At 36.9% G+C, this 23355-nt stretch overlaps 1 protein-coding gene across 10 annotated transcripts in view; it reads right to left on the bottom strand.

The window, feature by feature from the left end:
• The window catches only part of ZMYM2 (zinc finger MYM-type containing 2), an 86117-nt gene that overhangs the window by 11957 nt on the left and 50805 nt on the right, over nucleotides 1-23355 (bottom strand). For 7 of the 10 annotated variants that reach the window (XM_082278401.1, XM_082278409.1, XM_082278408.1 and 4 more), the window contains 8 exons: nucleotides 14616-14788; nucleotides 8446-8611; nucleotides 7568-7602; nucleotides 5656-5785; nucleotides 5372-5490; nucleotides 4343-4514; nucleotides 2716-2823; nucleotides 694-788 (listed from right to left, as the gene is read on the bottom strand). In XM_082278401.1, coding sequence (XP_082134527.1) covers nucleotides 694-788; nucleotides 2716-2823; nucleotides 4343-4514; nucleotides 5372-5490; nucleotides 5656-5785; nucleotides 7568-7602; nucleotides 8446-8611; nucleotides 14616-14788 — 998 coding nt within the window. The remainder of the gene's footprint in view (nucleotides 1-693; nucleotides 789-2715; nucleotides 2824-4342; nucleotides 4515-5371; nucleotides 5491-5655; nucleotides 5786-7567; nucleotides 7603-8445; nucleotides 8612-14615; nucleotides 14789-23355) is intronic. The other 3 variants (XM_082278407.1, XM_082278410.1, XM_082278402.1) reach the window with 1 other exon arrangement.

Raw genomic sequence — 23355 nt, 5'->3', positions numbered from 1 at the left:
AAGCTTAGACTCCAGATTTGATACTAGAAGGACACATTTATTATTAGAAAGCTTTACTAGAAGCTGACTGGTTTTTTTAAAGCTGCAGTATCTGCTCAGTTATTGGAACAAAACCACTTCAGCTTTGGGCCAGGCATAGGAAACTATTTCTTGGTAGTGTCCTTCTAAATAAAAGACTGTGGCTAATTGCTATGCAATATCTTAACTAAGATTGACTAAAAATAAAATCTAGGAAAAATACAAGCAAATAAATTTTTAAAAATCTTTTATAAAGGAAATGCTATGGCTCCCATTATAAACCATGGTAATGCCAATGTTTTTCCATCTTACTATCAAATTAAACCAAGACATCTTTGTTCAAAGTAGAAGGTAGAAAAGCATTGCTAAGAGTACAGTAGATATATACACAGTGCCACATTCCATCAACAATTCTGTCACTGTGAAGCAAAAATAGGATCATAATTTACAAATCACACTCCTATCAAATCCAACAGTTATCTGCAACAGACAAACCACTGAAATAATTTTATTATTTGAAATGTATCGGTTTATGTCATAAAGATAGGATATCAGGTATGAGTAGACAGTAACATGCTGCAAATCAGTAGGAGAACTAAAAAAAAATCCACAAATATTTTTCCTACATAAATTTTGTGTTATTCTTGATATTTTTTAATAGCATGAAAAAATTACCTTCTTTTTGGACCGAGGCCTTGGCTGCTCCTCATATTCTTCACCAAAAACAGGAGGTAATAAAAACTCATTTTCTGTATCAAGCTCCTCAGTTGCTGAAAATACATTAACAGAAACTTATTTCTAAATGTCTTTTAAATAACACTGCTTTGATAAAAACAAATTAACTGTATCGGTGTGCCTTAACATAAGGCATCCACAAAGGCACACATATAAATGCAACTAAAGACTGGATTTTGGTACGAGGAAACAAACCTATTCTTATATTCAAAGTAAGACAAAGCTGCCAAATAGTTTATTTCTAAGTAAGTGTTAGAGGACACAACGCTCAACATTTCAACTATTATCTTAAGTAGCTAAGGCAGTATCTCTTACTGTAGACTCTTACATAATGTTTTCTGCCCAGGCTGTCTTTGGTATCAAGAATTTTAAGGTACAGTGAGAATGAGCAGCTATGACTGGACAAAATACATGTTAACTTAGTACATGCAGTTCTGTTCACGTATTTAGATTATTTCTACTCATGTTTTGTTATTTCATGTAGCACATTATCCTTGGTTTAAAACATTAAGAATCAGAAGGCAAGCTCCTTCAAATAAACTGGTTTTATTCTATATTTATAGAAGTGGTAGAGGTCTAGCTCACAATGGATATTACAGTTAAGTTTGGTAAGCAGATGTATGGCAGTACGTCCAAATATTGTTTATTTAACATTTCAGGGGTAGGATTGAGGACTCTATTTCAGGCAACGCTGAGGAATGAGACAACATATGAATGGATTTAATGTTTCAAGTCCCACTTTTATTTACTTTCTTGAAGATGGTTCAACCCTTGTTTAGCCATCAAACAATGTTTTCACTCAAAATTGAATGTTCTTCTGATAATCTGATTTCACCACCTTATTTCTCAGGACAGCTTTCCAACTGGTGCAGATGAAATAGCACTTACAGAGATCTCAGAACTCGGCCCCAGACTCAAAAGCAGCACTTCTCCTGATACCACAAAGAATCTTATCTCAGAAGCACTTCAGTGTAATCAATGCTTCTTACAGACTGCTGCTACTTACTACTCCAACTTGCTTATTTCTTTTCTTCTATGGTTTTTCTTTCTCATGTACCCAGCCTCACTTATAAAGTGGGTTAAAAACCTAGTATGCATTAAAAACATAGTATTCCCAAGACTAAGGTCAGACTAACCCACAGGCTTTCTCTTTAAATTAGGCATAAAGCAAACTGAGAAACCCACTCTGGGCATCTACTGCAGGTATCTACAACACAGCACAAAAGGAGCCTGTCAGCTCCTACAGAACCTACCCAGGCGAGGTAAGAGAGTCGTGTGCCCGAGAGAAGCTATGTCAAGAGGGGCAGTAACTACAGCCAGAAGCTTTCTTGGATCTTGCATTGACTAGGGTATGGTGTAAGGAAACAGACACTGTCCCCTGCATTCTGTAGAGTGGTAGAAATTGTACTATATAGCATCAAGAGTTTCTTTCAAGAACGGTCTCAAAGTTGTGATTTTTTTCCTAATTCAAATTATGCTACTGTTTCAAATGCAGATAGGGACATTAACAAGATATTAAAAGGTAAAACACAAGCGGTGTGCAGCATGCCAACTTGCAATTTTCTAACAAACTTGAGTGGGAAATTGACCCTTTAGTAATTTGTTCTCTAAACCATGAAAATACCTGGTGATTGAAGAATGCATTCATTCTTCATATGCTATCCAAGTCCTTGAGCCTTCAAAATAACTTTCCTAAATCCATGTTCAACCCAAATGATGCAGTCAAGTTCTTTGTGAAAGGTTAACTTCTCCTTTTCTTTGCAGTGTTTCAAATACTGTATTTAGAAAGATGGAAGAACTAATTCAGAAGTCCCCCATCTTACAAAGGCATGGCAAAGTTTTACCTAACAGTCAGTCAAGTGGATCCTGCAATCAAGTAAAGCTCCTCTGAAAGGATGATTAAACGAGGTTCAATGGCTATCCACAGAGTCATAGTATTTACTAACATCACAGAAGAATTACCTCTTGGAAAGTCTATTTCAATATCAAGGTCTGGCTCATATGGAACATCAGGCAAGCTTGTCCGTGACTCTGTTTCTGAGTTTAGTAGATTTGACTCAACTATCCCACCTGTTTAAAAATAAAAAGGAAAAAACCTCATTATTATAACCAACACATGGGTTAGCCAAATGGTGCAGATTTATAACTTTATAAGCTGAGTTGTTATAAAACTGATTGTTCTGCTCACTACATTTTCTTGTTCTTGGGATCTCAGATTTACTTCTCCCATCTGATTTCCTTCAAACATAAAAGATACTTACTAGCCCATCGTTATTCTCCATTAAGGTGAGTCAGGAAAGCACATATATAGAAAATCAAATACTGGTGAAGCTGGATCATATCAACCAATCCCAAAACTCAAAAAAGCTTGACAAACCTGACTATCTATTTTCCTACCTGATCCTGTCACAACAGAACAGACTTTCAAGTTTGCTTTTGTAGGATCTGTTTCTCAAATAAGGCATGCAGGCAGGGAGAAACAAAGCTTGACCTCTCTCCAACTTCTGGCAAACACTGATTTCTCCACATTCAGTCTTCTGCAAGCGAGCAAGCTCTGATCCCATACATCTGCTCCTTTAGCTAGCTGTACTTCACAAAAGAGAGCAAGGAACTGAAAATGACAACCTTGCAGTGCTAGCAGAAATGTGCAGTTTTAGTAGGAGAATGGCAATAGATTGGAATACAGTAAGCCTCCTGGGACTGCAGCTCCACTGGCCTCCTGTATACCAGGCACAAAGTGTAAATTCATGTAATTTGTCAACAGCCTTGCAGAAATCTGTTGAAAGAGCTTGGAAAATACCTTCCAAATTACACCTGAGTGAAGGCAAATTTTCCTGGGAAGATACAGAAGAGACTTGAAGATTTGGGCAGGCAGAGCCAGGGAAGAAGAGCAAAGAGACATGGGCACTGAGAAACTATAACTACAAAGTATGTGGGACTTTTTGATCTTCAGATATAAATTATTACGAGAATAATGTGTTGGCTGTGCTCACTAGTGCTTACTCTAAATCATAGGCTTTTCAGTTTGCCACACTTTGCCAGAGAGCAGGTGCACAAGAAGCTGAGCGGGAGCATGTCCAGAAGAGTTGAGCTGAAGTGTCCAAAGGGGTATCCCACACCACACAATGTCATGCTCAGTTTATATATAAACTGGGGGAAGCTGGCTGGGAACCAGCAATTGCTGCTCAGGAACAGGCTGGGCAAGGGTCAGTGGGTGGTGAGCACCTATATGGTGCATCACTTAGTTTTCTTGTGCTTTATTCCTCTCCCTCCCCTCTTTTACTTGTATTTACTAGTATCAGTAGTATTATATTTTATTTTGTTTCAATTATTAAACTGTTCTTGACTCACAAGGTTTAATTTTTTTCCCAAGTCTCTTCTCCACCAGGTGTGAGGGGAATAAGCAAGTGGCTGTGAGGTACTTAATTGCCATCTGAGGTTATAAAGCACAATGCAACTTAATACAAGACCTCAATGACAGCACTGTTGTACTAGAACTTTCCCTAGAATTAAAAAACAAACCCAATCCTTCTTTTCACACATGTCTCCCAGCACTCCAAACAGTCAAAAAACTCATCAGGAAACTCACTGGCCACATCGGAAGTGTCAGCTTTTCCAGCATGTTCAGGTACCACCCCAGACAAGTTCAGTAGTTCAGCTTCCAGAGGATCTGAGGGCACTTTTCCCCTCAGCTCTTCTATTGCTGCAAGGATTTTCTCAGTGCTATCCAGAGTAGTGGGCAAAAAAACTGGAACTGGCACCTGTGCAGACAGGGAGGCAGAGATAATTAGAAAAGAAAAAATGCCACAACAAACCAACCAACAAACAAAGAAAAAAAATCTATACTCCACGTCTGAAAGACAGAGTTGATACAGATTAGAAACAAATCACTCCAGTGTGAGCTAACAAAAAATGCTGACAGGTTAAAAACTCAATATAAAGGAGCTAAGGACAGAAGGGAAAGCAGGAAAGGACATAGGGGGAAAAAAAAAGACAAAATATAGCTGGTCAAAGAAAGAATGGTGTAAGGAAACTTCCAACCTGTCTGATTATAACCTCAGACTAACAGTTTGGACAAATCAGCATTTGTTTTAGTAGCTTGTTTGTGAAACATGGAATTTTAGGAAATCAGGGTTTTTTTTCACCATTTGGACAAACTTAAGTACATAAGTGATAACAAATTAAACTTAAGGGTTATTTTCTTTTGCTGCCACAAGGTTCAGGTTTTGGGCTTTTTTCCTTTGCCTTTTTCCTACTGTTTATCCCACTCTGCCATCCTCCCCCAATACAAACTTTTCAGCTCCTTATTACCAGAACAAATCTTGCTGTTAAAGGCTTATTTAGCATTTTCAGCAAATACAGAAGTATCACTCAGAACTGTTCCTAGGAAGTTCAGCAGCACAAGATTTTTCACACTGGAAGCAGGCAGACAGGTCCTAAAGAACAATCAGGGAATTAAGTGACACTGTCAGATTCTAATGCTTTTTCAATAATTAGCGCTGCAGCATCCTGTAATCCTTTAGAGGGACCAGAAGGAGAACAGCCAGCAACACAAGGTGGTCCCACACATGCATGTGAAGGGATGCCAATTTTAAAATGAAGTTGAAGTCTCACTTACAGGAACTGGAACTGTGGTAGGAACAGGAACATTTTGACTATACATGTTCATAGGCACCGGAATGTAGACTGGTACAGGAATAGGCACTGGGACATACTCTTTTTTCCACTCATCTTCTACTAAAACAAAAAGGAAAAAGGCAATACTGCCAGGTATTTAAATATGTTTTACACCTGTCATTTAGTGAAAAAGAAAATCAGAATATTTGAAATATGTTAAAAGACAGTAACAGTTAAGAAAAAGCTGCAATGAAGGAATTAGTTCTAGCACAGTTCAGGAGTTACCTGTCTGACAAGATTTTGTCTGCATATGAGGTTTACAGTACGTGGCTTTCGTCATTGTCAAAGGCTTGCAAAGAACTGCCTTGTTCTTCATTTCTCTGTTAGGTGTTGGAGAAGGTGGTGGAGCTGAGCCCTGCAGACAAGCAAATAAGAGAAGGTGATGCTGCACCACACTGATTCCAACACAAAGTTTTTGACTTAATGTATCAGCTGATACTTTCCATAAATGAGATACTGAAGAGGAAGCTCACAGAAGCACAACACAACAGCACCAACTACTATTCTGTAATTGCAAGCTATTCTACATTCCTAGTATTGAGCTGCCACTGCCAGGATCATAACAGGAGTTGTACTTTACTCGGGGCTAGCACTTCGGGCTCTTTTCCTTTTTTTTCCTCTCTTTTTTTTTTTTTTAATTGAAGGTACTCTAAATGTACATTCTTGTTTAAGTGAAAGTGCCACTTAAGCAATTTTGTAATACACAAAGTAATTTTAGCTGTAAAAAGAGTTCGTTATGAGCAGCATTAACAAACTTTAGGCTCAAGACCTAACCTTCTTGAATTATGTCATAGTTGAAAGATCTTTTTTTTTTTTTTAACGTATTTCTGAATAAAAATTCTCTAAACACTTTATTAGTACCTAAAGTATGAACTTCGAGCTCCCCCTGCTGTCTCTACAACAGTAGAATACCTGGGAACACCCCATAATGTTCAAACTGAGTCCTTACAGTCAAGAAGTAAAAAACCCTCTTGCTCCAGACATGGCTTTTGTACCCTAGTAACTCTTTTAGAACCTTTTTTTGAGAAACAAACTCTTGGTTTTATTTGGTCATATGTAGGAAGACTAGCCCCGTATGTCCTTTGAGATACAGAAAGAAAGCCCAGTCCCAAGAACACCAATATGCTCTACCAGGTGTACACTCTCTAAAATATATTAAAGAATACCTTATCACACATAGCTTTGACACAATCTTTAAAAATTTATGGATTGAATTAACATCATGAAACACAAAATACTAAAAGTTTTTAACATGACAGCTTAGCTTGTCTGATGTTTCTAGTTACCTACCAAATTTTATTTTCTGTGTTTTTCATAAATACATTTATATTGTCACCAAAAAATTTCCACTTAAATCTAAGATTTATATTTAATGCCTATTTGCATTTAAAAGGCAAGTCTCTGAGACCTTCCATGCAGCAAACAAATCAAATCAAAACTAAGTTTGAATCAAAATACACTAAGCTAACTGGAAACAATATTAATAGTGGTATTTTTGACATGCTGAGAAAAACTGAAACTCAGAATGAAGGCTGCTGCTCCACTGATGATCCTCACCCTTCCAGACAGCAATCCTGCAAAAGGTTATGCTTCCCTACTCTACACCAAAGTCAATCAGACCTTGAGCACCTAGAGAATTCTACTCTTGGGAAGGATAAAGTTTAAGACCTCAAGACTTAATTTCAGCTTTTTAAAGCTGAGCTACCACCTTAATATTCCAACTGGACAGTGAAATTCTCTTCCCTTTCTATACTCAATAAATACACCCAATCAGACTAAACATGTAGTAGGTTGAAACGTGAATAAGACACATGGTTTGCTGATTAACTTTTAGCAACATTTATATGCACAGCAGATGTAGAACACATGGCTGATGATTCAAGAAGACACTGAAAAGTAAGTATGAATATTTGAAATTTTTATTTCAACTACATGTGAAAAAGACTAAACAGCTTCATAAATTTAGCTTTGGATCATTCAAAACCAGTAATTTTTGGTTTTTAATGGCATCCCTCTAATTCAATGGGATGTCACATTCTAAGTACATCTAATTATGTTTGGTATATATATATAGAGAAAGAGAAAGAGAGAGAGAGATAGAGCTAGATATGTGAGTGTGTTAAATATATGTACTTACTGTTATTTTTGTCCGGGGGGTTTGACAGCCCTGATCTAAAAGTACAAGGAAACACTTTTAGAATTTTTTTTCCCTTTTTCAAAATCAAAGCAAATTTCAGTAAGCAACTCAAGACAACACCTGTCACCAATGTAAGATTAAATCAAGAGAACTCATTAGTATCATACTGCAGGTGAGAAGTGCACACAAAACTTTTCCTTCATGGACATCTTCCTACTTTAGTATTGAGCCTTACACAAAGGCAAATGCTAAATCAATGCTCTAGCCAGATGCGAATACAGCCTCTTTCAGAAAAGTAAACACTAAAATGTTCAGGTATAAAAAGACTATACAAAGAAGCTGAGTTGCCATAATTGCATTAATTTAAAAGCTGGTTTATTTGAACTTTGCCTGATGTGCCATTTAAACCACACAAACACGTATTCAGTGCCCATCAGCAAATTTACACAGTACCTATTGCCAACAGAAAGGAAAAAAAAGCAATGTATTCCTCTTATCTAGATATTTTCATTCTATTCTCATTCCATTTCCATTTCACTTATTTCCTTTAATTTCCTTTAATGTATTTATTTTTTTAAATTCCTAGTCCATTTATCTGTTCTCTGTGACCAAAAGGCATTTTGAGAAGTGTTTCCACAGAGCAAGTAATGACAAACTGGAGGACAGCGAAAGAGGAAAACATCTTCTGTTCCCATGATGATACAGCACTAAAATTACACTTAACGCAGAATAGCTCAATGCTGCCTCTGATGATAACACAGAAAAGGATAATCTCTAATGCAGTTTATTATGACAAATAAATAATCCATGCAGCTTTCAATTTTTCCTTTAAATGAAGCATCTGCTTTGACACTTCTCAGCCCTAAAGCAGCACATACCATAGTGCAGGTTCTCAGGTCCTTTCTGGGTGGCCAGATTGGGTTCGTTCTGCTGACAGTAGAAGCGGAGCAAGCAGTGCTGATCGCAGAAATGTTTCATCTCGCCGCGCCACTGCACCTTCTCTTTGAGGGCTCCTTGAGACTTACAACAGTCACACCGTACAGCCTTAATGCAAAGGAAGAGTTGCACGTTTTTAAACAGGCCTTGGGAAAAAATTATTTTTATATTTTAAAAGGCTACATTTTTAAGAGTACTGAGGATTAAGTACCACTCCACAGTTAAGCCTCACTCATGTACAATAGTTAAGCTACCTTTTCTCCAATTGTTTGCTGGGGGTTAGCACCCAGAATAAATCTGCTTTGTTCTATTAATTTGTCACTATGTAAAAAAAAAAACAAAACCCTCATTTCTAAACAGTCATCAAAAAAAGAATTTTGTGCATCAATTTTAATTAATTTGATTGAAGCCTTCTGCAAAACAAGAGCAGAAAGTGACAGACTCTTTAATGATTTTATTGAACCGAGGGTAAATACAAGTTGTTTTTTCTCCTTCCAAAATCTGGCAGGTTTTGTTTAAAAAAAAAATCCAAAGTTTTAAAAAGTTTAAAAAGTCACCAAAAGAATCACTTCTCTAGGTATCAAATCATCGTAAATATTTGTTATATTTCTGTTATTTTAGTAGTTTGGCACCAATTTTAGATTCCAATTCTTTAGTTCATCCAAGTTTCTCTATGATTTATAAACATCAATTCCTCTCAAAAAAAGAGGACTCCCAAAAATTTAGTTAGCATGTAACTTGAAACTCTAATGTTTAAGTAATATATCTTTCATCAGCTTGCATATTATTTTCATGAGGCATCACTAAGACAGACATTGTTTTTCTCCAAAATAGATTCTACTGCACTTTATCTTCCATGCTGTAAATTATTATCTGAACAGTAGTAGCCTCAATTTCACATCTTTAAGTAAGCAAATAATGGTTTGCACTACAGCTCGCCTCGGTATTGTTTGCAACCTCCATCCTAAAGCAGACCTTAAAAAATTGAAAGCTTTAAAGATGCTCAGGAATCCAAAGTAAGCCAGCTAGTAATACAGCCAGGAGAGAAAGAGGGAAGTTATAATATATGCAACATAAAACATTAATACATAAAACCATACACAACATTGCAGTTATGCACAAGGCTCTGATGGCTTAAAAAACAACAAAAAACAAAACAAAGTCCAACTGTAGTTTTTGTGACTCCAGAAAAGTATGAACAGGCCAATTAGTTCAAATTTTAAAAATAATTCAATGTTTAGTTCCTTCTCTGTATTTGAACAGTGTGCCATCCTCCGGCAGTGTAAGAAATTAAACTCTCAGTTGTAATTTTCAAGTATTTAAAGATGATACATAGAGAGACTTGTCTCTAACAGTATAACCAGCTTTAAATTGGGAGCAATTAAAGCTGCAGCTTCAAGATCACCTCACACTAAGCACCAGGTGGCCCTGGAAGAGCAGGTAATTCTCCTCCCTCTTTTCTGTGCAGGTAGCAGCAGCACTTATGTACCTGTAAGGCACACAAGGTCAGAGACCTTACAGCACCGCTTTATCCCCAATTTTTGTTATACTTGTCACTTGGACTTTCCACTGATGCTGATCCTTTTGCAGATCATCTCAGTGGGACAAAAGAGCAAGTAAGTTGTATTCTTGGAAAGGAAGAAGATAAAATGTAGAGTGTTGCCAAAATAGTCTAGATTTAATCAGTTCAGGAAAGCTGTGAATTCACACCTTTAAGGCAAATGCAACTTCCAAAGCCACCAAAAGACTGAAATATCAGTAGAAAAAAAGAAGTATAATTCACTCTAAATTTAAATCTCAAACCCACCTAACACTGATTAAGAACGACAGCTGACTCACGTACAGAAAAGCCCATCTATTCTGACCTGCTGCACGCTGCTTGACTATCAAAGCACCACTTTCTGCTCATTTTTCTCTCCTTCAAAGAAAGAAAAAGGGGTCAAATCTTGTCAAATCCAGCAACTACAGCCTTCCTACAGCAGGGCCTGTTGTGATAGGACAAGGAGAAATGGTTTTAAATTGGAGGGTCAACATAGATTAGATAGAAGAAAGAAGTTTTTTTAGAATGAGGGTGAAACACTGGAACATGTTGCCCAGAGAGGTTATAGATAGGGAAGCTTTTAAGGTGAGGTTGGATGGGACTCCAAGGAACCTGATCTCATTGAAGATGTCCCTGCTCACTGCAGAGGTGTTGGGATTAGGCAGCCTTTTAAGATCCCTTCCAACCCAACTATTCTGTGATTCTCTGATTCCTGCAACTGTTCTCTCCCTCCCCTGGTTTGCTTTTACATTTAGGCTCTTGAATAAGTATATTATTGTCTTTCCTGGGCTTCTACTAAGTTATTTAGGTGAAAAAAAAAAATTGGTTTGCTTCCACATGGAAATTACTATTCCTCAGGAAGCCTGAGATTCTTCTATAGTGACGCTTCACTTCTCACCTCTACATTTGCTACACTTTAATTCTACTGTTTTCATAATGATGCTTAGAGTCAATGTTATATACCCTTCCATGCACTGAAATTTCCTGCTACCTTCTTACTCACCCACTTCCCTGACCATCAAATTTATAGAAAGTGAAAATGAATTAATGATTTTTGTGACATGATCCTTCCTTCCTTTCCTTCCCTCCCGCCCTCCTTCCTCTTTTCATTTGTCTTTCTGGGATACTGGCACTAAATGTTAATTGAATCTACAAAATATCTGCCTTCAAGTCTGCTTGTCTCTGTGTTCCAGAAAGCCCATCTCTGCTTGCTGTGCTTGCACTGCACAGAAGTCCTTTGCCACTCAGCACTACTTTTTGGTACATTTCTTTTGCTATTACTTCAACATGTTCAAACGGGCACGGCGATTAGTATAAATCACTAATGTTTGCCCCAAATTTGGGTTAAAGAACAAAATTTTCATATGTGGGGCTTTTGTTTACATTTTTAATCCTTCCATCACCTGTTCCTTATGTTTTCCAATGGCTTTGGACTGCTATTAACTTGACTCAATCTTAGCTGTCTATTCCAGTTTCAATTACAGTAAATAGGAAACAAAGGCTGTTCCCAGAAAGCGAGTCATTATAAGAGAAAGGAGACCAACTGTTCTGAAAAGAGTACTTACTGGAGGCTGAGATGGCTAACTAGAGAACGGCTGAATTCCGACAAGAGAAATTCCACAAGGCTGTCTTGCTGTCTTTACCATTTTGATTAATGCTGGCTGCACTTTCAAATTTTACCACTGCTGGCAATTATTGCTGAGCTCACCAGCCATGATAATTTTTCTTTGCCTCAGACTGTAGTTCCCCACCTCCTCCTTAGTCTTTGCTGAAGACACCTGACCGCCACTGAATAGAGAGTCATCACTGCACATGCCGAGTCTAATCAATTCTCCACTGTAGCCTCAAATGACCTGGGTGCACTTCAGCTGTAGTACTGTCATCAATATTTCTCAATGTATATTTAAAGAAACAGATTTCTGTGCTGTTCTCAGAACTGTATACTCTTTTTCAAGGTAATTTCAATGCTCTAATATAACGTCAAACAATTCAAACTCTCATCAAACATCAAGCTACTAGAAGATTTATACTGACATTTCCCAGGCATTTTCTGGATTAACATTCAAACCACTGCATGCAAGTTTACAGGAGGAGCACTAAAAACTCAGGGAGCTAACCTCAAGACACCCAAAATTTTGCCTCTTGTCTCAGAGGTGCATGGACCCCTTGGAGCAGAAATTTCCTCAGAACTTGGCACCAACTGCAGCGGTTGCCCAACAGACGATCAGGACTAAAACTGTTCTTTTACATTCCACTGCCTCCTATTAAGATTTAAAGGACTCTTATCTAAGTAAGTCTAATGAACTTTCAATACTTCTAGATAAGTTGTTGCTTCTACCATTGCTAACTTCTTTCGACTTTCTGAGAAGTGAATTTTGGCATTCAGGGAAGAGCTCCCATAATATTTGATTATTTTAAAAGGTTACAATGTTTTTCAGATAACACTACATGAGAAAGATGTGTCCATAAAAAAAAGTAGACAAAGAAGATGGAGACAAACACTTGTTTAATGAACACAATGATGATGTTAAAACATTGCTAGGTTATTACTACTTATTTCTCTTAATGTATACATTCATTGAAACTCCAAAGTAACACTGAACATTGCATAAATGAGACAAAGCTCATACATATGTAACTATTCTTTTAAGAAGCTAACAGACAAAACAGCTAATGAAGTACAAATTCAGAGAATGGTCCTTATCTATTTTGTCTATGTTTTGATCATTGTCTGTTTTGGCTAGGTAAGAATATGAGCTAACAATGCACTACCAAATCTAAGGTATCTGGACTGACTTTTATGAAGTGGGAGAAGTAACCAGCAAGGATGTAAAGAAATAAAAAAGAGAATTTTAGCAAAAGACAATTTCCCAAAACCTATTCTATGTCTTTCCCATGTAATAAATCTCAAGCTTTTATAAACAAAACTCAATTACATTAAAGCTTTAAGAAGCACTTGAAAAAAATTACAATCAACAATTCTTCATAAAGGAACACTAGTTCCACTAGCAAGTGTAAGGTTCAAAAAGTAGAAATATCTAACATTTCAGCATCATCAAAAGTATCAAAAGTCAATAGTTTCCAGCAAATCTGTTTAAATTGCCTTTTTATGACATCAGATCTAATTTTCCTGTAACACAGTACCAACAGCATTTAAGGAGACTTCACAGGCCAGTTATTATCTTATCCCATGAATCAGGATAATCTGAAGTCTGATTTTTCAAGTGGTTCTCAAAGCTGAATCACAGTACAAGCTTCCACAGAAGCTTAGGTACATGAAAGTAGTTTGCTATGCACACCTCCAGACTACATTCTTTGCTGAATCACCAAAAGATTTCTAAAGCACACCAAAGATTTTAAGTTCTCTATCAGAAGGCACTTTTTTCACAGGGATAAATTTCATCCCACACTCTAAGTTTTAAGGCATATAGATAGATAAAATATTATTGTATGAAGTTAATATTTTAGTTAAGAACTTTGCAGCCAAGCTTTGTCACCCTGTTTTCATGTGACACAAAAGAAACACACTGTGATCTTCAGTAGTTTTCTTTTAGGAATGTCTAACAGGACCCTACATACATTATTCAAAATAAAGAATTTACAATGTTTGGCTGTAACATTTCTGGAACGAGACATTCCAAAATATCTGTCTTCATATTCAGTTCTTTTACGGTAGGTAGATCATCTTGAATTACAGGACTTGTATCTAGCCCTCTAACATTTCAAGCTTTTTACTGCCTTCCAGGCTGTGTGCAGAGTTTTGGTGGTGATGAATTTTGTACTGTCTTTTTTTTGCAATTGCATCCACAGTGTAGTTCTTGTTTTGAAATTATCAGTGTAGCTTTCCAGGACGTTCACACCAGAGATCAAATATTTTATCCATGGCATTAATCGCAGGTTAAACCCAGTCCAATTTCATCTTTTCCTTTCAAAAAATGTAAACAAAAAACCTCTTATAGTGAAGTCTTTGCTGGTTGTGCTTCACAAAGCAGTTAAGCTTCCAGAGACCCAGAAATAGATGCCATCTGTTTGACTTAAACTTTTATTAGAAATCCATTTGGTCCTTCTTTTTCCTTTGGCATCCTTTCCATTGGGAAATACTGAACAATCAAAGCCTCTGCAGTTCAAACTGTGGGAGAAGGGAAGAGGCAAAAAAGGAGGCAAAAACAGGAGCAAGAAAAACTCCACTAACGTCAGTGAACTCAAGGTATCCAGATGCTACTAACAGTGTTTTCAACATTCTGAATACACATTTAAGAAGTTTTGACAAGAAAAATGTGGTATTAACTGAGAAAAAATTGGAATTGTAAAGTAACAAATATACATAGTAATTGCTTGTTTTTCTCTAACTCAAGACTTCCTTGCCAAACGAATTAATAATATCAGATGACAGAAATGCTACTCTAAGATCTACAGAAACTCAAGTGATGAAATTAATACATTTGCTTATTCTATAGCAAATGCTTTGCTGAAGTAAGCCATATTTGCTGCACAGTCCTTGAGATATCCTCACATGTGCATTTTCGGTTTTTTTAATTGTGGAGCTCTCGTCAAAAATTCTGAGTTACTTGCCTTGTAGTACCAGTCCTGAAATTTTTTACAGCACTCTTCACTGCAGAAATCTCTCACTACACCATCAAGTTCCTTAGTTGCTCCCTTTTTGCACAGCTGTGAGCAGTAATTACAAGTAACACATCTCAGTCCTAACCGTCTTGCAAAGTCTTGTTTATATAGCAGCTTGCAGCCTGGAAACAGATTTTAAACATTAGGAACAAAGTAATTTTTACAGAGAGATATCACAGTTAAGAGTTAAATCGAAAATTAAATGAATACAACAACAACAGCTAACAACTGGGGCTTCAGACAAATTCAGGTTGCACAGTTAGACTACATTTCAAGACATTTTTACCCAAATACCTTCCCTACACAATTCTATGGTTTCCTGTGATGCCTGCATCTTTTTCAAAAACCCTACGCTGAATCTTTGTTTATCAAATCCCTGAATAAACAGTCAGGAAAAAAATACATAATTTTCTTTTAATACAGACCCATGCAAAAGCATTGACTTGGAGTTACATTGCTCAATTACACATTCTCAAAATGCTAGAGATCCAGACAACAATATCTACTAAAGAATACCTATCTTCATGTATCAACTTAATTTTATGACTACCCTTATTTATATGAATGCAACAAACCACTTAACTCATTAATATTTAAGAACACTAAAATGTACAAGATGACCTAAGAACTGAGGCATTTCTTTAAAAATGTAACTATAAAGCAAGCAATGGTCAGTAGTGAGAATTATGCAATGACAGGAAATTACACATGAAATTTGTGAAGAGTTTGTATGTAAATTATCTTCTTTTTTTTCGCATTGGGGTGGGGTGGAGGTGTTCGTTATTTTGGTTTTGGTTGGCTGTTGTTTTGTGTTGGTGTGGTTTTTTGGTTGTTTTGGGGTGGGGTTTTTTGTTTTTTTCATTTACTATGCAGTCATAATTTCAAGGTTGCCATAATGACAGCTATATTCTTCCATGATCTGATCGTCCCTCAAGCAATTTAGAAAAGACATTCTAACATATTAAATGCATTAAAAGGCTAATATTGTAGCTATTATATAGACAATTTCAGAATATATTGTATTTAAACTACCTCAAATCCAGCGCCTATTCAGCTGAGGCTTAGATCATATACTACACACCCCTGTAACTGTCCTAATTTTACAGGAGAGAACGGAATGAGAAGATGAAATAACTGTCTGTATCAAACACTGGAGGGACAAGATAACATTTACACAGACCTTTAATCTAAGGTACTGCACCTGTTTTTATGATCTACCAAATATCACAGTATCACCCAAGACCAAAACTCAAGTCTTCCAAGTGTCCACTCTGCTGGGGCATATATATATAATCTAACAGATGCAGACTTCTGTACTGCTGATAAGTTATGAAAGTCAGTATGGAACATATATGCTGTACTTCCTCTGCCATACAGAATATAAAAATACTGTAATATATTCAGTAATTTCAATTATGTGACTTCTGCTGTTGTCTATTAGAGAAGAATTCATATGTGGGAAACTGAGATACTATTTTTAAATCACTAAAGGCACATGAACGCAAATGGAAGATGCAGCAGACTGAATCTTCCAAAAACAAAAGGTTATTGAGGAACTTTACCTTGCAATGCAACAAGCAATTTGTTAGTAATGTCAAAACAAGACAATTATAGAATATTGCACAAATAAGACACTGTAGCTAATCAGTTTTAAATTGGTTTTGTTGGGGTGGTTTTTTTGTTTGTTCTTTGGGTTTTTTCTTTTAAATTCTATATCTGGTTCTCTAACAACAGAGTAAAGAAAATTACTAGCACAGATGGAAACTGGCATATCCAGCAACTATCCTTACAGTGCAACTGATTTGGACTTTAAATACATTGCTTTGAAGGAAATAATCCTAAAGATAACAGTGTGTGCAAGCTATTAGTTAAAAGTACCAATTAAAAGCAAAACTTCTTGCCAGTATTTTTTCCTGCTGGCTGTATCTCTCATTATTGCATGGAGCATCATATTCTTCCCACTTCTTTAAAATCCAGAGATATCTTAGTACCACAATGTATCCTCCTCTTCAGCTGTCTCTTAGAAAAGCCACCCAACACTGCATCACCCTTTCAAGACTACAGACTAGTAGTACTCCTCTACTACCAACCAGGCAACCTATGTCCACTTGGCTAAATAGTTTACAAAAAGGAATGGACAAAAATTACATTCTTCTTGGCTGCTGAACTACAGGAAGTAAACTTGAAGATGATGCTGCTGTTTTATTAAAAAAAGTTATCAGGTAAGAAATTTTCCACACTACAGTCAAATATCTCCCACATCTCTGTAACTCATGGAAAATAATGATCAGTGAACATTAAGTAAGGGGAAACAAAAAGTCAAAAATTCCAGCCCTTAAGACCTAAATGCTTGGAAAAGATGTGGCTTTTTTTATAGATCACTGACTGCAGGGCTTCTTGCTGAAGGAGGCCTCTACAGAAGATAAAAAAATCCATTTTTATAAAACTTCAGATGTTGACGGTAGATTGTTATAACCCTGAAGAGTGCTAAAGCAGAAGTCCAAAGACTTTCTTTTGCAACATCATGAGCAAAAATCTACAGATTTGTCTGAAACTCTTTTATGTGTTTGTTATAGGTAACTTAATCTATAGGGCCAGGGAAAATTTAGTTTAGCTTCAAGATCTTGTGACTTCAAACAAAGAGCAACCAAAATGCCTTTCTTAGGTCCTTAGTAGTCTGCAATCCAAGATATACATTTTTATTACAATGCTATGGGTTTGGACTAAAAGAGTAAGACTTTCTTTGTAAGGAAAAAGTTATTTGCCTTTGGCAAAACAGATTCTAAGCTCAAACAACTTGGTCTTCTTTTGCTCAAGAGAAATCCAGAATCAACATTAACAGTAACACCCATGCTAGCCTTGTAGATGTGACCATGAAGTGAGCTTTGATTTACAGCACATTCTGGATGAGTAATACAAAAAGCACTGGTTGTCTGACCTTTCTAATATCAACACTAAGATCCTAAGGGTTTGTTCAACCTAACTCCCCTGGGGACTTGGGGTTCATGAGTATAAGCACTGCCTAAAACAAACAGCTGACAGTCCCAACATTTCGAACTAAAGGATCCGAGTAAAATCCTAAGTCCCTCAAGATTTCTGATACAGCACCAGACCCCCAAGTTACAGTGTGATCAGATGGAAACCTCTACTGCTTTAAAGTAACTCTGAGAGAAAACAGCTCTTACTTTCAAGAAAAGTAAAAGCACAGTTTATTTGGCTCAAGCTACACCAGTCTTTAATTACAGTCTTTTTCAAAGTTCTAACATCATCCCACAAGCTGGCTGTCTCAGAAAGACCCCTAAGGACCATTTTCAGAAGTATCTCCAACTCAAAATCTGAAGCAAACAAAAAACATGTAGGTGAGTATCTGCTATCTTAACATATCCTTAATTATGCTATTAGAATTCTGGCTTCCAAGCAAAACCCAACACAAAACCTATCCCTTAAGACCCCTGAATTTTGGTTCCCCACATAAATGGAAGAGAGAAGACAACATCTAAACACATGCAAGAGAATACTGCTGACAAGACAACACCCAGGCAGTTCCTCAAAACCTGTACCTCAGGGAAGCTCCAGGTTAGGAGAACTTCCTTTCTCTTGGAAGATCCAAAAACTAGCAGGTTCAGCCCTGCAGAGTTGTCCACAGCAGAAAACCTGCTTCACTTGACTGACTGCAGACACAGTGCAAGCAAGATACTAAGAACACAATCCTATTCTACCAGCACCACCTACCTGAATGACAGGAAGTTCAGAACATTTCTAAACTGCGTAGCTGCGTAAAAAGGAATGCTGAAGCAGCACCAACAATCCTGAGTCCTCAACACCAGTCCCTTTTTACCACAGGGAATAGTATCTTTTATAGAAAGTAACTGTTCCATCCTAAAAGCAGTTAGTTTTTTTACCTCTGAAAGGCTGTCCTTACTAATCTACCTTTGTCCTTCAAGGAACATGCAAGACTTGCTGTTCTCTCATCTTGTAGTAACTTCAACTGTTACCTGTTTTAGAGAAGAATAACAACAGGCCTGTAGCATCGAAGCTACATCTCAGAAGATTTCTGGAGCTATGTTCCACCCAGATGGTTCTGCTGTATCTCCCTCTGTACTGATTTGCATGCAAAACCTCTTCCATACCCACACTGCTATCACCTACTGTCTCTGGATTCATAATAAACATCATTATTTTTAGGAAAACAGATGCAATGTATCCTAATTCTGGGTTCTGCTTGGATTACTGTTAAAGTAGACCTGACCCTCTCTGTGTAAAGAGAAGCTGTATACATCCATCCTTCCCTGTCTTCACTTTAAGAACCTTTTATTATTATTCAATCCAACTTTCATACAACCTCAGTTTATCCTAGTATTTCCTCATATTAGGTTACTATCTCCTTCCATTCTCCTTCTTCCTACTCCAATCCAGTTACTCATGTTTTGCTTATTCTTAAATCTTTTCAAGTTGATTATTCTTTCAGGTTAGTAAGAAGCATCTTTATAAGCTTTCTTCTTTCTGTGCTCATAATCCCAGCATGTTAAATTGCATCACCCCTTATCTGCAACAGCCAGTGCTGTTTTTTCTTTAAAAAGTATCTCAAACCTCTTTAAAAGATACAACAGTGGAATTAACACTGAAGAATGATAATCTAACAAGGACCACTGGTGTTGAACAATGCACAGGATTTCACTTGATATTTACCGTGTTACAAAATATCTCTCCAGAAAGAAAACCAAAAATTTTAAGACTCAATACATGTACAGAAAATTTAAATGATGTTACCTGAACACTATCAATGTTCTCCCTCTACAGACAGAAGGAAGATAAACATACTCTCTTTCACAGCATAGTTCTATCTTTCCATTTCTCAACTACAAGAACACTGTCAGAAATGTCAACATCCAGGTTAACAAGTTAAAACTGTCAAGTAATTTCAGAAGAGATGCATCCAAAAAGCACTAATTGGAAACTACATCTACAATGAGACTACTCCACAAGCAGAATACTACAAGAACCAACTGTCCAGCTCTTCCATGTGCATTTATCTAGGAGGTGCAGAACTATGCTTTCCTTCAGCACAGTCAAGAGCCTTCACTTGGTGCTTCTGTAGCAAGGGAGCCTGTTAAATATTTCCCAAGTGACTTTTCAGAATTGAATATGCTGTCCCTTTTGCCTTAACTCGTTCTTATAAGCAAAGAAGATTATTTTAGCTTTTACAGTAACAAAATTTTTTGGAATAGTCATCTGCAGTTCCAAGATTTAAAACCAGACTACTTAATCAGATTACATGGCCTGAATGACTGTGCTGTGCAATCAGAGTTCCCTGAAGAAAACTGCCCTGGCTCAAAGGGATGCCAGGGATGTCCCACTATAACTTCTGCCCATAGCAGTCAAAGGAGGTCATTGTGTCTCAGAAGAGCCCAGGCACCTCTAAATCCCTCCAACATTCACTGCTACTTTTCTACTAACCCAATTTGTGAGAAAGGAATATCTTCCTGCAGTAACAATATGACTCTTGCAATTGTGAAAGACCATTTTTACAGATCACGCATTTTGCAGTATTTAAGACATGTTCTGCTTTTCACTTGTCCCCTTTTGCCAGGATATCCCAACTCGGCACCAAATAAAACTTCAAATGAAAGCCATAAGGAAACTGACATTTCAGGTTAGAATTTATCTCGAGGGACACTGCCAAAAGAAGTGGTCACGAGCAAAACCAAACTCAGCACCATAGAAAGAACAAGTTATTTCAACATGGTAGGCCTCTATCAAGAGCTGTAGAAAGGGACATAACAACTCTGTGAAGCACAAATCCACGAGTGTGTAAAACAGTGATTTTGTACTGTCTTCAAAAATTTCTGTATGCTAGGCCAAATTCTGTACATTTTAATTTAAAAGCAGTATCAGTGTCTCTAAAACAGATAGTTGCTAATGTAAACTATTAAAAAAGTTGTGTTTAAACAGTTTCTGTAGCTCTCACTTTAAAAATAATGAGACCAAACATCAGGAACAAAGAGATTCATGCAGGCTTGATGGCAACTCCCTTTGTCTAGAGGGAGACAGCAGCTCGGCACGGCAAGGCCAGTGCACCAACTCTTCCTTGGCCCACCCACCAGAGAAGCCCAGCAACTATAACTAAGTCTTAGCAATACTTCATATCACATGTCAGTTTTAAAATTATTTTTTTTGCTGTTTCTCATAACAAAAGGAATTGGTATAAATATGAGGTGATATCCTAATTGATTGTGAAACACTGATATGTAAGCATCTGTATAAAATTTAACACACACGTTTAGGCTATCTCAGTATCTGTAATATTTTCATATAAATCTAAAAATTCATCAACTAATAATTTCATAGTATACTTTACCAAACAATCCACTGTGCAATAGTGGTTGGAAAAGTCCCAACCTAAAATCTATAATGCTTTAACTGAATATACACTCCTTTCCTAGAGGAAGGTACAATTAATCGATTTCCTAAATTTATTTTTCCACTTATTGGCTTTACAGTGTTTTAAACGAGGTTATCTCTATTTAGATGAAACATCAGAGACGTTTTCAGAGAAAACTCAATGTCTACACTGAGTTTCATTTGCAGAAGCCGTAATTCCCAAGAAGTTATTAGCATGCTATCAAGGTGATAGTACAGTTGCTAGTTTCACAGCTGTCTATTATCTGTATTATCCATTTGAAAAGAATTCACAAGCATCAGATAACTGAGTTACTCCACAGCTTAATGGCCTTCTCCTGCCTAGAAGCAGACTACCAGATATGAATCAGTGTTATTAAAATTTGCATTATAAAATTATTAAGCCTGTGTTGTTTAAGTCGTAGCACTTAGTTCTACTGGAAAGATAAATTAACTAAGTCTACAAGTAAAATAAAATTATGGTGATACTCATCATAAAACAGTTTCATTGCTGGATTGCCAAAAACTGATTTGTCCTGCCAGACTCTCAGAAGGAATAACAAAACCAAAACAAAGTCCTCTCCCCAAAACCCCCAAATCCAGTAACTTGAAGATTTCCTCAGGATTAAAAACTTGTACAGCCTATCCTCAATTGTCATTCATGCAACTATGCATACACAAAAATCCACAAGCTACTTCTTACTTTAGCATACATAATATGTATCTTATTCAATTTAGATACAGATATTTTGGAATGTAGCATTCTAGAGGCAAAACACCAGGACAGTTCAATTTCCAAAGCCTCAGCACCAGGGGAAAAGTTTAAACTCTTACATCTAGTCCATTCAGGTTGTTCATTCCCCACATAGCATCTGATTTTTGGACAAAACCAGAAAAAAAATACTATACTCCATGAAAGAATTAATAACCATCTTTAGCACAAAATCTATGTCAGTTCTAATTACACCTTACTGTAATGGAGGTTTCAGCTACTCCCTGCACATATTTTTTAAGTGTCTCAAGAGAAACATATAAAGAAACAGAGTTGGAACAAAACCGCACAGAAATACTGATCCAAGAGGCTTTAATGTGAGTTCCAGGGTTTGTGTGTAAATATATACTGTATATGCATGTGTCAAAAAAACCCCTCAGGTATAAAGAATGGGAGCAATGACGACATCTTCAGTACTCCAGCTGGGCAGCTGGAAGCAGTCAAGAGATATTTGTGGTTGATGTTATATATGCTTCCCCCTCAGTTTGCACGAAGATGAACATTTAAGTACGCTTGCAGAAATTTCAACACATATTTAACTTCTGATTTTATCTAGGAGCCTTTTCTAAACACTCCCCTGAAAATTCCCTGCATTTTTCCTTGAGAGTTCAATTTCTTCCAAAAATGCCAGCAATTTTTTTCACTGAGTACCTTTGGCTATTCCTTCTCAAATTGTGATTACATTGTCTTCTGATGAAGAATAATTGCATGCTCAAAAATATAATCTGTGTTGGTGAGGTTCCTTGAACATTTTGCAATATTAAAACCAGAATGGCCTCCATATCCAGCAAGTATTTCATACTTGTACTGGTTTTGTTATTTCACAAACAGTTGGACATGTATCTGGAAAAAGGCTTTGAAATTAAGGACAGATTGGTTATGTTTAGGTGCCTGGAAAAGGGGGAAGAAAAATCTATCATGTCTGATGATGGAACTTCTATTTGTTGACCTCCACTCAGTCCACCAAAAGTCCTGGCCCTCTCCTTCCCACATCAGATCTAAGCACTATTAATTCTTGGATTGCACTATTTCTGCAGCCATTGATGACAACTGATGGTTTTCCTTCAAAAAAAATGGTCTAGGGTTCCTTCAGAATTTCTGTCCAGGTCACTGGTTTATTTGCAACAGAAACACATACAGCTCTTTGTCATATGCATCACAAAGTATACCTCAGCTACAGCTGGCAGGTATGCACTGTATTTATTCAAGTTACAATCTACTTAATGGTGCTTTCGACTATCCTCTCTATTACTCAGTGGTTCAGATCATCACAGTAAACTGATAAACTTTGTCTATATGGTAACATTTTGCATACTCACCCTCATAAATACAGGATTTGCTCTTGAGTTGGCAGTCCAGCACCCACAAACTCAAGACCCACACTATGACATCTGGCAATAGATTCCCCCCAGTTAGTATCTATATTTACACAGGAGAGACTGTTTTTATTTCTTTTCTTCCTCAAATTTTCCAATAGGAAACAAGTCCTCACTTACTTCAAGCCTCCTCATACAGAAC

Source organism: Coloeus monedula, assembly GCF_965178545.1.
Source record: "Coloeus monedula genome assembly, chromosome: 3".
NCBI classification, from domain to species: domain Eukaryota; kingdom Metazoa; phylum Chordata; class Aves; order Passeriformes; family Corvidae; genus Coloeus; species Coloeus monedula.
The sequence above is the reverse complement of the archived record's forward strand: the minus strand, read 5'-3'. Positions and strand labels throughout refer to the sequence as shown.